Source organism: Equus quagga, chromosome 1 (genome assembly GCF_021613505.1).
Source record: "Equus quagga isolate Etosha38 chromosome 1, UCLA_HA_Equagga_1.0, whole genome shotgun sequence".
NCBI lineage: Eukaryota > Metazoa > Chordata > Mammalia > Perissodactyla > Equidae > Equus > Equus quagga.
This window is the reverse complement of record NC_060267.1, coordinates 53,281,310-53,298,504: the sequence shown is the minus strand read 5'-3', so window position 1 is coordinate 53,298,504 and position 17,195 is coordinate 53,281,310. Positions and strand designations below refer to the sequence as shown.

The following is a 17,195-nucleotide window of genomic DNA, read 5'->3' as shown; positions in this document are numbered from 1 at the left end:
TAAGAGAAGTGATTTAAAAAACCCAGAAAACAGAGAGGGAAAACCATAGTACAGGGTCTTTCCATCATGCCTGGGTGCTCTATCCTGTGAGGAGGGGTTTGAAATAGAACCATGAATGCCTGGAGATGAGTGGGTGCTGAGGAGGCAAACAGCTGCCGTTTGGAATATTCAAGAACTCTTGAATAGAAGAGAGGGTACATGTGTTCTTTGTTGCTCTGCAGAGGATGACATGTGTCAGTGGAGAATATGTTGCCCAATATCATTTCTCCCAACCAACATTTAGTGAGCACCAACCTTATGAAATTCACAGCTGCGTGTGAAGTGCCTGGAAAAACGGTGAGCTCTGTCACAGAAATGTTCAAGCAGAGACTGAGTGATTGCCAGGAATCGTCTTAAGAGGATTCCTGCCCAGGGTGGGAAAATGGATGAGATGGCTTCTAAAACGTCTTTCAGCTCTTCAGAGTCTGTGAGTCCGTGGACCATGAAGAGTTTCAAGGCTACTTGCAGAGAGGCTGGAAAGTTCTCTTTGGCAGAGTGGGAGTAACTTAAGTACGTTATCTCCTGTTCACAGAAATGCAAAGGGAGTCCCTGCAAGTCCCACACTGCCACAATTTCTGCCCAAAGGTAGCCCCCCAGGGCATAAAGATCAAGCTGCTGACAAGTGCGATAGAAATACTGAAATCAGAACAGGTAAATCTCAAAAGATCTATTTCCTTTCTGTGCATTGAAGTTCAGGATACATAAATGATGAGTTATGTCTAAAATACTATGCGTGCAGTAATGCTGGCACCACTGTTTACAGGTCTGTCTTGCCCACCAGACTTTGAACTCCTTGAAAGCCAGAGTTCTGTTTTATTTATCTTTGAACCCCCCATGCTTAGCACAGTATCTGGTACACAGTTGGTGATCTGAAAATTTTTGATGAATTGACCTAAACTAACTTAGATTTCTCTTCCTTTGGCAAATTTGTACCAAGAGTTTTCAATAAGAAAGCTATGTCCTCATCCCAATAAGAAATATGAAAAGTAAAATAAAATAAAGCACAGACTCTCCCCTCCTAGATAAGGAGCTCTCCTTGAGGACAGAGGCCGTGTCTGGTTTATTGGTAAAATTGTCTCAGCCTATGTTTCTAGAAAGGAAGGCAGGACGGGAAGGAAGAAAAGAAACTGTGATCATTTGCGGAGAAATGACTGTTACTTTTTATTTGATTTTGCACAGAATTTTTTCATTTTTTGGTATGTGTTTTAAAATGAATGTTCCCACTCACCTCTCCCAGCCCCACTCTTCAGAGGTAATTATTTTTTTACAGTTATTTTTTCTAGATCCTTCAATATGCCTGTATAAAGACATGCAAACATCTTGCTTTCTCTTCAATAAATGTGGAATCATATTATACATATTGTTCTGTCTTTACTCGATATACTACGAGCAGCCCTAATGATCTATCTCATTTTTTTAAGTTCATCTTGCAGTGAGTTAATTATTCAGAGAGCTGTGCTCCGAGTGAGGAAGGTGCAATCATGGCCAAATGAGGTCTAGGGAAAGCATTTCTACCAATTGTCCCCCCTTTGCTTTTCTATAGACGTTAAGCTACTGAGTAACCGCTAATACATCTATATTTTAGGGAAAAAAGTGTTTGTGGCAGGAGAATGGCTTACTTAGCATTGAGCTAGGGGAAATGGGTCTTTTTGCTTGGTGTCCTAAACTGCCAACCACCTCGTTAGCTCCTCTTCCTTCCTTGGCTTCTGTCTCCCTCTGCCCTGAGCACATGAGGACTAATGCCAAGAGGTCCCCTCTCCTGACCTCCTCGGCCACCAAAAGGGAAACAAAAGGAGCATCAGACACTCAGCTACTGCTTTCTGGCCTGCCACGTTTCTCTCCAAGCCTGTCCTGAGCTCCTTCCATCCCTGGGTGTGGGGGCCATTACTTATATTGTGTTCCTATGGCTAACTTATTTTTTGTTCTCCCTCTTGCAGGACTGAAATGGATGCTAAAGAGCCAAAGAAATGCAATTTGACATCCTTCCCGATTTTGAAAGGAAGAAAGAAACAAAATCTCACCTCTGTAAAGGTAAGCATCCTTGAATTTCATTTGGGGAGGAGGGGTATCACCTTGAAGACTAGGGGGCCAGGACCCAGTGAGATTGCTGTACCTGCAAGCACCTTTGATGACAGGTGAGGGCTGGTGTGAGAGCACTGGGCTGGCTGGTGAGCCAGGTCTGGCTGGGCTTGGAGGGAAAATCAGCTGGACAGCAGAGCATAGTGTCTTCAAATTCAGAACTGCGAGGCCTCAATCTGACAGGTGACTTGTATGTGAGGAGCCCCTGGGCTAGTGCCTCTTCCTCAGTATTTTCTGTTCTGCTCTGTCTATCTGGGACCATACTGGGAGTGTCCTGGAATGTTCTGAACAAGTATCCAAGAACATTTCCAGAAAAGGTCTGGTTTTTTTTTTTTTCTTTCTAACACAGACATGGTGTTTTTCTTTTTACTCTGCCTCAAAAACTAGCAAGACACCCTAGCACTGAAGGTAATATTGTGATCCGGTGATTTCGTGATTACCATTTATAAGATCAACTTCTAAGTCAGGTGTATTTTTTAATCTAACGCCCTCAGTTTGGATTTCACAACTTACTCAAAAGATCATATTATTTGGGGTCTTTGTTCTAAAAATTTTGCAGCGAACTTTAGCCCAGAGCATTCAGGTTTGCCTTTCTGAATGAAAGCCAGAGCTCAGCAGCCTACCCAAGGCCCAGTGAAAATTCTCTCCCCATAGATCACATACCGCCTCCTTAAAATTACGACTCTTAGGTCACCTCCTCCAAGCAGTGTTCCTGATTTTACCCAAACATTCTCCCCCTCGGGGTTAAAACTCATAAAAATACATCCTAATGAAAAGTCCATTGTTCCCCATCCTTATCTCTGCCATCAGCCCAGACCACAAAAAACATTTATTTTTCAACTTATGGTTACAAAATTTTATTAATACCTACATTTCTTTTGATAAAACAAAAATTGCTATAAAATATTTGAAGTAGTAAATCTATGCCAAAAATGATAATAAAAGATAACAATCTGTTGGTTCACATTTCAAAATATTATGCAGACAGAATGGTCTTGGTCATGATTTTACTTTGGCCAAATCATCACAAGTTTTGCAGCTCACACTGTTTTTAGCTGCTTGAGCTCACATTTATTGAGTGCTTAACCGACTCTCACATGAACCCTAGAGACGAGTACTATCATTATCCCCATTTTACAGATGGGGAAACTGAGATTCAAGTGAACCATGAACCAGAAACAAGTGAGTGGAGGACAGAATTCAAACCCATATTCTTAACCCCTCTATTCCACACCTCTTGGCTAGTAATGCAGTTCTGCTAAGTGTTGTCCTACAAAGTTCCTTAATATATTTAATTTATTTAAATTAATTTTAAGGAAAGGAAATTCTGCCACACTTATAGTCAAAAATAAAATTAAAAATCACATTCAAGATAAATTCATTTATGTTGTATTTTGTGATAACTGCTGACAAATTGGCGATATCATTTAAAAATACGATTTAAACTTAAAACTCTTGTTTTTGTATTGGTAGTTATGCTGATAGGCCCCAGATAAATGTCTTTTCACCACGTGTTCATTTTCCCCAATGAAATTCTCATCCACTTGAATTGAATAGGCTTAAGTAAACGCAAACAAGTCAATAACTGTCATCACTACATGAAACCCAGGTTTCAATGGATATCCAGTTGTGATATTAATTGGAGGATGAAAAGAATGAATTATAATCTCTTCACCTAAAAAAACACTGAGGATGAGAGAGCAATGGATCTCAGCATATCAACTGCCCCAAGCAGGTGTTGAAAATATATTTTAAATACTTAAATAAATTAATAATAATTTATATTTGCTTTATGGTATTTAGTATTATAAGTTATAAATATGATGTTTATACTAATAAATATTTAAATATTTTAAATGTAGACCTTGGTAGCATTTCATCTAAGGGAGTTTTTAGAATGTGATTTTTAATTATTGATTTCACCTGGCTTTAAGACAACAGCATGGTCCTCTATACAATATTATACAATTTTTTAAAAATGCCCCCATTCGTTTGGCTACAACACGGTAAAATGTTAGAGAGCCATCTGCTGCCGAGAGATCTCTACCGAGAGTCCTTGTCTTCAGTGCCTGGGGAGAAGTCCCATCCTTTCAGCTTAGCTGGCAAGGAGCACAGGACTCTCACGCTGGTCCTCAATCACGTGGGATCTCTCTGTGCTTCCGGAAAATGCTCTCGTGTTATAGTTTATCCTAACTTCTGGCAGAGGGATCATACTCTCTTCTGGACCTCAGCTATGTCAGCTAGTAGTTGGAGGATGTTTGGCTCCTCTACAACTCTATCCGGAGAAAATAGTGCTTCACAGCTGGTTTCTGGGACTGAAGGTGCTGGCAGAACTCCAGGGTCTCAGGTCAGGCCATCTCAGGAGAAGGACCTGGGAGAGGCCTGGGGAGGGGATCTCTGTTCTCTTAGGGTGTTACTTTATCATTTCCCTGACAACTCATGGGTAGGTGTAACAAAGTACATTCAAAAGTGTGCTAAAGACATATTTTCTATTTTCAGCCTTGGAAGAGCAGGTACTTGTTTTGCTATTTCTCTTCTATCCTTTAAGTCATTCAGTTGCTAAATACCACACCCTTAGACAGGCCTTCCCTAATCACCCCTTCTAATTATATTATATATTTGTTTACTTGTTTATTGTCTGCCTCACCCTCTCGAACTGTGCTGTCCGATACAGCAGCCACTGGCCGCAGGAGGCTATGGAGCCCCTGACACGGGGCTAGTCTAAAGAGGGTGCGCTGTACGTGAAAAACACACACCAGGTGTCAAAGGCTTGGTGTGAGAAAATGGATGTAAAATACCTTATTGATAATTTTTATAACTGGGTGATTTTATAGTATGTTAATACCTCATTAATGTAAAAATAGTTTTATATTGATTGTGTGTTAAGTGTTCTGAATATATTGTGTTAAATAAAATAGATTATTAAAATTAATTGCACCTGTTTCTTTTTACTTTTTTAATATAGCTACTAGAAAATTTAAAGTTTCTGCTGTGACTCGCGTTGTATTTCTATTGGACGGTGCTGCTCTCGAATGGAAGCTCCTTAACAGCAAAGATAGTCTTGGTCTGGTTCAGAACTGAATCCCCAGAACCTCGGACAGCGCCTGGCACAAACTGGCACTTTATGTACTTTTGTGGAATAGAAACCAGGAGAGAGTTTATTCATTTGTTCCCTCGACAAACATTTATTGAGTGCCCACTCATATCAGGTATTTTTCTAGGTGCTGGGGATTCAGTGGAGATAAAACAGACAAGGAAAAAAACAAAAACAAAAACCAAACCTCTCGCGTAACTTAAAACGGGGATTCTTTGGAGAAAGACCAGATGGTACAGTTAATGCTGCGAGTGGTAATGAGCAGCCCTCGTTTTCCTGATCAGTAAGGAGTGGAGACTGAACTAGACACTGGTTCTCAATCTTGGTTGTATATTTGAAATCACCCAAGGGATATTTTAAAGACCACTGAAATCAGAATCTCTAGGGGTCACAGACATTTTCACAAAAGTTCTTTTCAATAACGTGGGGACAGATGTCTGTTTAAACACCACCTATGAGACCCTGGTCAGATCACTAAGTCTCTCTGTTTGCTGGTTGTGAAACTGGAATAGTTATTCCTACATCCCCGGATTGCAGTGGGATTAAGTGACACAAGAAAACATGAGCTTACTGGCTGGCAGATAGCGGAAGGCCAATAAATATTGGTTACTTTTACCTCCCCTCCTCTCCATTTAACAGAAAGGGGTTTCTTGTAGGAGACAGGCTTATTAATGAGTCTCACTCAGTGGAAGAGGATATTCTGAGGGCCAGTCCTTCTGTCTCATTTCTGTAGCTCGTCAGTACGCCGTAGGAAAAATAGACAAACATTCTGACCATTGGTATTGCAAAGGAATCAAACTCACAGTCAGTTATAACTGAAGAGAGAACAGAAAACAGAGATTCCAATTGCCAGTCTCTCTAGGGTTTTAGTGTGCTATATTATTTAGGGTAATGAATTCACCTTTTAAATGCAAATGGAAGATTCAGACTAGGATAACTTATAATGATCACAGAACTGAAATTTGAAACATTTAAAATATAACCACCAGCAGCCAATCTAGAATTGGTGACTCAATGAAAAATAAATATATAATACAACAAAAGATCTACATTTGGGGTGGATTTGGGGTCCTGAAGGAGAACACTTACACGCTTCTTCCCATTTTCTCCTAGGACTCCTCTCTGCCTTCTGAGAGCTACGCAGTAAGTACCAGTTCCTTTGTTTTGCGTTCCCATTGGTGCTCTCAGGTTGGAGAGAGGGGAGAACAAAGACTTGAGATTGCCTTCAATTGCTGCGACAAGGATATGAAGCAAGCAGACATGGGGAATGTCTCTGAGTACCAGAATTAATCAGAGTAAATAGATAACTTCAGTTGAAAGCCTCCTCAGGCCATGAAAAGTAGAGTCTTTCTGTTTGACATTGGAGGTGGAGATGAGGAGATGTTAGAAATACAATCCTATCTCCCATATGTGTTTAGCTTCTCACATTTGCTTCTTTCAACAATATTGAGGTAGTCATCACCCCTACTTTACAGAGGAGGGGACCCACAGAGATTAAGGAAGTTACCTAAAGTCATTCTCCTAATAAATGCTGAAATTGGGATTCAGATTTTGTTCTATAATTCATTAAATACTTTAAAAGATTTGTTCCATATTATTAAATGTTGGGTATATATAAAAGAATATTTAAGGGTATGTGTAAGGCGTGAGAATAATGCAATGAATACCCTGTGTGTATCCAACAAACAGTTTAAGAAAGCAGTCCACTGTGTGTCCCTGCTCCCCATCTTATCTCACCCTGTTCGTTGACCCCTCTGAGATAACTACTCTGTTGAGTTTTACATCTATTATTCCATTGCTTTTCTTTCATTTTTTTATTGAGGAAAAATTAGCCTATAGCACTATATATATGTTTCAAGTTTACAGCATTATAATTCGATATTTGCATATGCTACAAAATGATTGCCACCATAAGTCTAGTTACCATCCATCACCATACAATTGACCCCCTTCACTCATTTTGCCCACCCTCAGCCCTCTTCTCCTCTGGTAACCACCAATCTATTCTCTGTATCTGTGAGTTTGTTTTTGTTTTGTTCTGTTTGTTTGCTTGTTTTGTTTTTTAGATTCCACATATAAGTGACATCATATGGTATTTGTTTTTCTCCATCTGACTTACTTCACTTAGCATACTACCCTCAATCAAAGTCCCTTCATGTTGTTGCAATGGCAAGATTTCATTCTTTTTTATGGCTGAGTAGTATTCCATCGTATATATATACTACATCAAACATAGGGGTGCATACATCATTCTGAACTAGTGTTTTTGTGTTCTTTGGATAAATACCTGGGAGTGGAATGGCTAGATCATATGGTAGTTCTATTTTTAATTTTTTGAGCAATCTCCATACTGTTTTCCATAGTGGCTGTACCACTTATATTCCCACCAACACTGTGCAAGTGTTTCCTTTTCTCCACATCCTCTCCAACACTTGTTATTTCTTGTCCTTTTTGTTTTTAAAGATTTTATTTTTCCTTTTTCTCCCCAAAGCCCCCAGGTACATAGTTGTGTATTGTTTTAGTTGTGGATCCTTCTAGTTGTGGCATGTGGGATGCCGCCTCAGCATGGCTTAATGAGCAGTGCCACGTCCGCTCCCAGGATTCAAACTGGTGAAACTGGGCTGCCAAGTGGTTAAGTTCATGCGCAAGCAGAGCACATGAACTTAACCACTCGGCCACAGGACCGGCCCCTATTTCTTGTCTTTTTGATAGTAGCCATTGTAACAGGTGTGAGGTGATATCTCGTTGTGGTTTTGATTTGCATTTCCCTAATAAATGGTGATATTGAACATCTTTTCACATAGCTGTTGGCCATCTGTGTGTCTTCTTTAGAAAAGAAGAAAAACGTCTATTCAAATCCTCTACTCATTTTTTAATTGGGTTGTTTGGGGGGGTTTTTGGTTGAGTTTTATGAGTTCTTTGTATATTTTGGATTTTAACCCCTTATCAGATATATGATTTGAAAATATTTTCTCCCACTCAGTAGGTTACCTTTTCATTTTGTTGATGGTTTCCTTTGCTGTGCAGGGCTTTTTAGTTTGATACAGTCCGATTTGTTTATTTTTTCTTTTGTTTCCCTTGCCTTTGGAGTCAGATCCAAAAAAAGTATTGCCAAGACTTATGTTATGGAGCTTACCACCTATGTTCTCTTCTAGGAACTTTATGGTTTCATGTCTTAAATTCAAGTCTTTAATCCATTTTGAGTTTTATTGTGTAAGATACTAGTCTAGTTTCATTCTTTTGCATGTGGCTGTCCAGTTTTCCAAACCCCATTTATTGAAGAGACTGTCTTTTCCCCATTGTATGTTCTTGGCTCATTTGTCATAAATTAATTGTCCATATATGTGTGGGTTTATTTCTGAGCTCTCTGTTCTGTGGCATTCATCTATGTGTCTGTTTTTATGCCAATACCATACTATTTATGTTACTGTAGCTTTGTAATATAGTTTGAAACCAGGGAGCATGATACATCTAGTCTGATTCTTCTTTCTCAAGATTGCTTTGGCTGTTCAGGATCTTTTGTGGTTCCATAGAAATTTTAGAATTATTTGTTCTAGTTCTGAGAAAAATACCGTTTGAATTTTCATAGATATTGCATTGAATCTTTAAACTCCTTTAGGTCATATGGATATTTTAACAGTGTTAATTCTTCCAATCCATAAACAGAATATCTTTGCATTTATTCGTGTCATCTTCAATTTCTTTCATCAGTGTCCTATAGTTTTCAGTGTACAAGTCTTTCACCTCTTTGTAAATGGGGCTGTTTTCTAAATTTCTCTTTCTGATAGTTTGTTATTAGTGTATAGAAATGCCACAGATTTCTGTGTTGATTTTATATCCTGCAACTTTACTGAATTTCTTTATTAGTTCTAACAGTTATTTTGTGTGGAGTCTTTAGGGTTTTCCATATATAGTATCATGTCATCTGCAAATAGTGACAGTTTTACTTCTTCCTTTCCAATTTGAATGTCTTTTATTTCTTTTTCTCACCTAATTGCTGTGGCTAGGACTTCCAATACTATGTTGAATATAAGTGGTGAGAGTGGCCATCCTTGTCTTGTTCCTGATCTTAGAGAAAAAGCTTTCAGCCTTTCATCAATGAGTGTGATGTTAGCTGTGGGTTTGTCATATTTGGCTTTTATTATGTTGAGTTATGTTCCCTCTATACCGACTTCATTGAATTTTTTTAATCACAAATGGATGTTGAATTTTGTCAAATGCTTTTTTTTGCATCTATTGAGATGATCATATGATTTTAATCCTTCGTTTTGTTAATGTGGTGTATCACGTTGATTGATTTGTGGATGTTGAATCATCCTTGCATCCCTGAGATAAATCCCTCTTGATCATGGTGTATGATCCTTTTAATGTATTGTTGAATTCGGTTTGCTAATATTTTGTTGACGATTTTTACATCTATGTTCATCAGGGATATTGGCCTATAGTTTTCTATTTTTGTGGTATCCTTGTCTGGTTTTGGTATCAGGGTAAAGCTGGCCTCGTAAAATGAGTTAGGAAGCACTTCTTCCTCTTCAACTTTTTGGAAGAGTTTGAGAAGGGTAGGTATTCGATCTCCTTTGAATGTTTGGTAGAATTCACCAGTGAAGCCGTCTAGTCCTGGACTTTTATTTGTTGGGAGGTTTTTGATTACTGTTTCAATCTCCTTACTAGTAAACTGCCTATCCATATTTTCTATTTCTTCATGGAATAGTCTTGGAAGTTGTATATTTCTAGGAATTTAGCCATTCCTTCTAGGTTGTCCAATTTGTTGGCATATAATTGTTCATAGTAGTCTCTTATAATCTTCTGTATTTCTGTGGTAGTATTTGTAACTTCTCCTGTTTCATTTTTGATTTTATTTGAGCCCTCTTTCTTTATTTCTAGGTGAGTCTAGCTAAAGGTTTGTCAATTTTGTTTGTTTTCAGAGAACCAGCTCTTAGTTTCACTGATCTTTTTGATTGTTTTTTCAGTCTCTATTTCATTTATTTCTGCTCTGGTCTTTATTATTTGCTTCCTTCTGCTAACTTTGGGTCTCGTTTGTTCTTCTTTTTCTGGTTCCTTTAGGTGTAGAGTTAGATTGTTTATTTGAGATTTTTGTTGCTTTTTGAGGTAGGCCTGTATATTGTTATGAACCTACCTTTTATAGTAGATTTTGGAATGTTGTATTTCCATTTTCACTTGTCCCAAGATATTTTTTGATTCCCTCTTTGATTTCTTCATTGACTCATTGATTGTTCGGTAGCATGTTGTTTAATCTCCACATATTTGTGATTTTTCCAGTCTTCTTTTTGTGTGTGATTTCCAGTTTCATACCATTGTGGTGTGAAAAGATGCTTGATATGATTTCAATATTCTTATATTTATTGAAACTTGTTTTGTGGCCTAACATATGATCTATCTAGTAGAATATTACATGTGCACTTGAAACTATTGGTGGAATGTTCTGTTTATATCTATAATGTCTGTCTGGTCTAACGTGTCATTTAAGGCTAATGTTTCCTTATTGACTTTTTGTCTGGATGATCTATCGATTGATGTAAGTGGAGTATTAAAGTCCCCTACTATTATTATATTACTGTCAATTTCTCCATTTAGCTTTGTTAATATTTACTGTATATATTTATGTGCTCCTATGTTCGGTGCATACATATTTACAAATATTATATCTTTTTATTGGATTGACCACTTTATCATTATGTAATGCCCATTTTTGTCTTTTAAGACAGTCTTTGTTTTAAAGTCTGCTCTGATCTAAGTATAGCTTTCCCTGTTTTCTTTTGGTTTCCATTTGCATGAAACATCTTTTTTCCATCCCTTCACTTTCAGTCTATGTTTGTACTTACATTTGAAGTGAGTCTCTTGTAAGCAGCATATAGATGGGTCCTGTATTTTTAATCCATTCAGCCATTCCATGACTTTTGGTTGGAGAATTTAGTTCATTTACATTAAAGTAATTATAGATAGGTAGGTACTTATTGCCATTTTGTTAATTGTTTTCTAGCTGTTCTGTAGTTCCTCTCTGTTCCTTTCTTCTTCTCTTGCTCTCTTTCCTTGTGGTTTGATGGCTTTCTTTAGTGTTATGTTTAGATTCCATTTTTGTTATCTTTTGTGTATCTACTATAGATTTTTGCTTCATGGTTAATACGATGCTTACATATATTAGCCTATTTATATGCTGGTCTATTTTAAGTTGATAGCAAATTAAGTTTGAACACATTTTAAAACTCTATATTCCCCCCCAACATTTTATGTTTTTGATATCAGATTTTATATCTTTTTATTTTGTGTGGCCCTTAACTAATTGTTATAATTATAGTTATTTTTACTACTTTTGTCTTTTAGCCTTCATATTAGTTTTACAATTGATTAGTCTGCCCCCCTCATTGTATATTTACCTTTACTGGTGAGATAAACGTAAGTCTTTTTTATGTTATGTTTTCTTGTTACTAAGTAGTGTCCTTTCCTTTCAGCTTAAAAGAGTCCCTTTAACACTTCTGGTAAGGCCAGTTGAGTGGTAGTGAACTCTTTTAGTTTTTGCTTGTCAGAAAACTCTTGATCTCTACTTCAATTCTGAATGACAACCTTGCCAGATAGATTGTTCTTGGTTGGAAGTTTTTTGCTTTCAGCACCTTGGATATATCATGCTACTCACTTCTGGCCTGAAAACTTTCTGCTGGAAAATCTGCTGGTGGTCTTATGGGGGTTTGACTGTATATAGCAAGTTGCTTTTCTCTTGAAGCTTTTAGGATTCCCTCTTTATCTTTAGTTTTTGACATTTTAATTATAAGATGTCTGGGTATGAATCGTTTGGGGTTCACCTTATTTGGAATTCTGAGCTTCTGGATCTGGATGTCTGTTTCCTTCCCCAGGTTAGGGAAGTTTTCAGCCATTATTTCTTCAAATAAGTTTTCTGCCCTTTCTCTCTCTCTTCTCCTTCTGGGACATCTGTAATTTGAGTGTTGTTCCGCTTGATCTTGTCCCATAGGTCCCTTAAGCTATCTTCACTTTTTAAAATTCTTTTTGCTGCTCTGTTTGTGTGAATTCCACTGCTCTGTCTTCAAGGTTTCTGATCCTTTCTTCTGTTTCACTTGGTCTGCTGTTGAACCCCTCTAGTGTGTTTTTAGTTCAGTTATTGTTCAGTTATGTGTTGCTTAACAATGGGGAAATGTTCTGAGAAATGCATTATTAGGCAATTTCATCATTTTGTGAACATGATAGAGTTTATTTACACAAACCTATATGGTATAGCCTATTACACACCTAGACTATATAGTACTAATCTTATGGGACTACTGTTGTATATACCATAACTCTTTATCAGGTAAATTACTTGTCTCCATTTTATTAAGGTTTTTTTCTGGAGTTTTATCTTGTACTTTTATTTGGAACATATTCCTTTGTTTCCTCATTTTGCTTGACCCTCTGTGTTTGTTTCTGTGTATTCAGCAAAACAGCTATCTCTTCCAGTCTAGAAGGAGTCATCACAGGAAGACTGGGAGTGTGTTTCAGTCTGTTGTCTGTGCAGTGCCCTGGGGATGGTAGCTTGCCAAGACCTATCTCTCTGATTGTTTCAGTCCCATGGGGCCCAGAAACACAAGCCCCTCTGGCCAGAGTGCCAGGCACTCAAGGGGCATTTCCTGTGTGGACTGCACATACTCTCCAGGTTTGATGGGGCAGGGCTGCAGGAGAACATCAGGGTGGGGCAAGTGGTGCTAGCGAGGTGGAAAGAGAGTGCAAAAAATGATGCCTGTCAGCACCTTCATCCCTGGAGAGAGTTCCAATAGACCCCTGCCCCTCTGGCAGATGCTTTAAGATTAGTTAATCTCCTTAACATAATGGTCTATGCACTTTTCAAACTGCTGCTTTTCTGCTGGATCCTGGGACAAGTGAGTTTGTGTGTGAGCCCTTTAAGAGTGGAGTCTCAGTTTTCTACAGCACTTTGGTCTCCTGGATCTAAGCCCCATTGGTTTTCAAAGCAGACATTTTGGGGACTTGTCTTTCTGGTGCAGATCCCAAGGGCTGAGGTGCCTGATGTAGGACTCAAACCTCTTGCTCCTCAGGTGGAGGCTCTGTGTTTGTGGTATCCCTTCTGCTTATGGGTTGCTGAGCTGGGGGTGGGGCTTTTGGTGAGATGGCATCTCTGCCTCTCCTGTCAGTCTTAATGTGACCTTTTTATCCTCTGCTGTGGAAGAGCTATTCTGCTAGTTTTCAGGTCTTTTTCTGAGAAAACTGTTCTGCATGTAGCTGTAGCTTTGGTGTGTGCATGGGAGGAGGTGAGCTCAGGATTTTCCTATGCAGCCATCTTGACTCCCCACCCATTGCTTTTCTTTAAATGTTTCTGAACCTTCTAAACTATGTATTGTTTAATTTTGCATGTTTTTGTTTTTTATATATGTGGAATCGTACTGTTCTGTTTTCTTCTTCAACTCACTTTTTATTTATTTCTTCTGCAGCTCACTAGCTCAGTACTAAGCTAGCATACACTGGTGCTGCGTTTGCCTGACTTTCATTGGATTGATCAGGCTTCCGTTCTGGTTGATCAGTGCCTGTGCCCTTTAGATATTGTGAATATCACCTCTGTTCTTGGAAACCTGTTTATAAATCAATTTCACTGTCATATTCAATTGTATAGGCATATCCTACCTCTTATCAATTTTACAGTTGATGGGCATATGGTTTTTGTTTTGTGTTTTTGCTATTAAAAACGGTGCTAATGTGAATGTTGTTGTGCGTGTCTCCTAGTTCATATGTGCAGGGGCTTCTAAGGCACACAATTAGGAGGAAAATTCCTGGGTACCAGGTATGCAAATGCTTAACTTTACCAGATAATGACAAACTATCTTCTAAAACATCAGTATTAATGTACATTGCCAAGGGTAGTATGTATGAGTTCCAGTTGTTCCACATCTTTTTTGTCACTTGATATTGTTTGGCTTTTTATTTTTTGCCAGTTTATTAGGTGGGTAACAATATCTTATTATTAACAATATTATTAACAATATCTTATATTTTAATTAGCATTTTGGTGATTATTAATGAGATTGAACCTCTTTTCATGTGTTTATTGGCCATTTGTATTTCCTCTACTGTGAAGTGCCTGGTAATGTCTTTTTTGCTAAAATATTTTTCTGTTTGTTGTCTTTTTTATTGATTTGTATAATATTTTTAATATTATACAAATATAAAATATATAACATAAATATAAATAATATATGATTATTATGAATAAAGGTGCTATAAATGTCCATATGCAAGTTTTTATGTGACGTAAGTTTTCATCTCCTTTGGAGCGCGTTTGGATCAAGGAGCATGATTGCAGGATCATAAGGTAAGGCTATGTTTAGTTTTGTAAGAAACCACCAAACTGTCTTCCAACGTGGCTGTACCACTTTGCATTCTCACCAGCAATAAATGAGAGTTCCTGTTGCTCCACATCCTTGTCAGCATTTGGTGTTGTCAGTGTTCCATATTTTGGTCATTCTAATAGATGCGTAGTAGTATCTTATTGTTTAATTTGTTTTTCTTTGGTAACATATGGTGTGGAGCATCTTTTCATATGCTTATTTGCATCTGTATGTCTTTTTTGGTGAAGTGTCTATTAAGGTCTTTGGCCCATTTTTTAAATCAGGTTGTTTGTTTTTTTGATTGTTGAGTTCTAAGAGTTCTTCGTACCTTTTAGATAACAGTCCTTTATCAGAAGTGTCTTTTGCAAATATTTTCTCCAGGTCTGTGGCTTGTCTCCTAATTCTCTTGAGATTGTCTTTCACAGGGCAGAAACTTTTTATTTTAATAAAGTCCAGCTTATCAATATTTCTTTCATGGATTGTGCTTTAGTGTTGTATCTAAAAAGTCATCACCATACCTAAGGTCATCTATATTTTCTCCTATGTTATCTTCTAGGAGTTTTATAGTTTCACATTTTACATTTAGGTCTGTGATCCATTTTGAGTTTTTGTGAAGTGTGTAAGGTCTGTGCCTAGATTCATTTTTTGCATGTGGATTTCCAGTTGTTCTAGCACCATTTGTTGAAAAGACTATCTTTGGTTCATTGTATTGCCTTTGCTCCTTTGTCAAAGATCAGTTGACTATATTTATGTGGGTCTATTTTTGGGCATTCTATTCTGTTCCATTGATCTGTTTGTCTATTCTTTCATCAATATCACACTGTCTTGATTACTGTAGCTTTATAGTAAATCTTAAAGTAGGATAGTGTCCGTTCTCCAACTTTGTGCTTTTCCTTCAATATTGTGTCAGCTGTTCTGGGTCTTTGCCTCTGCATGTAAACTTTAGACTCAGTTGGGAAGAATTGACGTCTTGACAATATTGAGTTTTCCTATCCATGAACATGGAATATCTCTCCATTTATTTAGTCTTTTGATTTCATTCATCAGAACTTTATAATTTTCCTCATATAGATCTTGTATATATCTTCTTAGGTTGGATTCATTTTTTATTGATGAGTTTTAAGAATTCTTTGTATATTTTAGATACAACTTCTTTATCAGATTTGTGTTTTGCATGTTTTCTCCCAGTCTCAGGCTTGTCTTTTCATTCTCTTAACAGTGTCTTTTTCAGAGCAGGTTTTAAGTTTAATGAAATCCAACTTATCAATTTTTTCTTTCATGATTGTGCTTTTCATCGCCAAACCCAAGGTTGCCTAGATTTTTTCCTATGTTGTCTTCCGGAAGTTTTATAGTTTTGCATTTTACATTTCAGTCTATGATCCATTTAGTTAATTTTTATGAGTGGTATAAGGTCTGTATATAGATTCACTTTTTTGTGCATGTGGATGTGCAATTGTTCCAGCACTATTTGTTGAAGAGACTCCCCATTGAATTCACTTTGCTCCTTTGTCAATGATCAGTTGACTTTATTTGTGTGGGTATAATTGTGGGCCCTCTATTTGTCCCATTGATCTATTTACCTATTCTCTCTTCAATACCACATTGTCTTGATTACTGTAGCTTTATGGTAAGTCTTGAAGTTGGGTAGTGTCAGTCTTCCAACTTTGTTATTCTTCAGTATTGTGTTGGCTGTTCTGGGTCTTTTGTCTTTCCATGTGATCTTTAGAATCAGCTTTTCAATATCCACAAAATGACTTGATAGGAGTTAAATTGAGATTCCACTGAATTCATAGATGAAGTTGGGAAGAGCTAATATCTTTTGTTTTTTGGGGATATAATTGACATATAACATTGTGTTAGTTTTAAGTGTACAACATAATGATTTGATATATGTATGTATTGCAAAATAATTATCATAATAAGTTTAGTTAACATGACACAGTTACAAATTTTTTCTTATGATGAGAAATTTTAAGATCCACTGTCTTAGCAACTTTCAAATATACAATACAGTATCATTAACTACCATAATCATACTGTACATTATATCCCAGGACTTATTTGCCTTATAACTGGAAGTTTGTACCTTTTGACTCCTTTCACCCATTTCACCCATCCCACACCTCTGCCTCTGGGAACCACCAGTATGTATCTATGAATTTGCTTGTTTGTTTCAGATTCCACATATTAGTGAGATCATACAGCATTTGTCTTTCACTGCCTGACTTATTTCACTTGGCATAATGCCCTCAAGGTCCATCCATGTTGTTGCAAATGGCAAAATCTTCTTCTTTTTAATGGCTGAATAATATTCCATTGCATATATATGTATATATGTGTATATATACACATGTATGTCTATGTATATGTATGTATGTATATATCTGTATATATATTTATATGTATGTGTATATGTGTATGTATGTGTATATATATATGTGTATATATACACATACATATATGCCATATTTTCTTTATCCATTCATCCTTTGATGGACATTTAGGTTGTTTCCATGTCTTGGCTATTGTAAATAATGCTGCAATGAACATGGGGGTGCAGAAATTTTTTGAGATAGTGATTTTGTTTTCTTTGAATAAATACTCTCTTGTAATTTCTTGTCTTTTTGATAATAGCCATT

The 17,195-nt window shown here is 37.2% G+C and overlaps 1 protein-coding gene across 1 annotated transcript in view; it reads left to right on the top strand.

Annotated features, from left to right (window-relative positions):
* Positions 1-17,195, top strand: part of DYRK4 (dual specificity tyrosine phosphorylation regulated kinase 4) — a 50,728-nt gene that overhangs the window by 1,419 nt on the left and 32,114 nt on the right. The window contains 1 exon segment of the mRNA XM_046642003.1: positions 1,977-2,074. Within this exon segment, the coding sequence (XP_046497959.1) occupies positions 1,977-2,074 (98 nt within the window).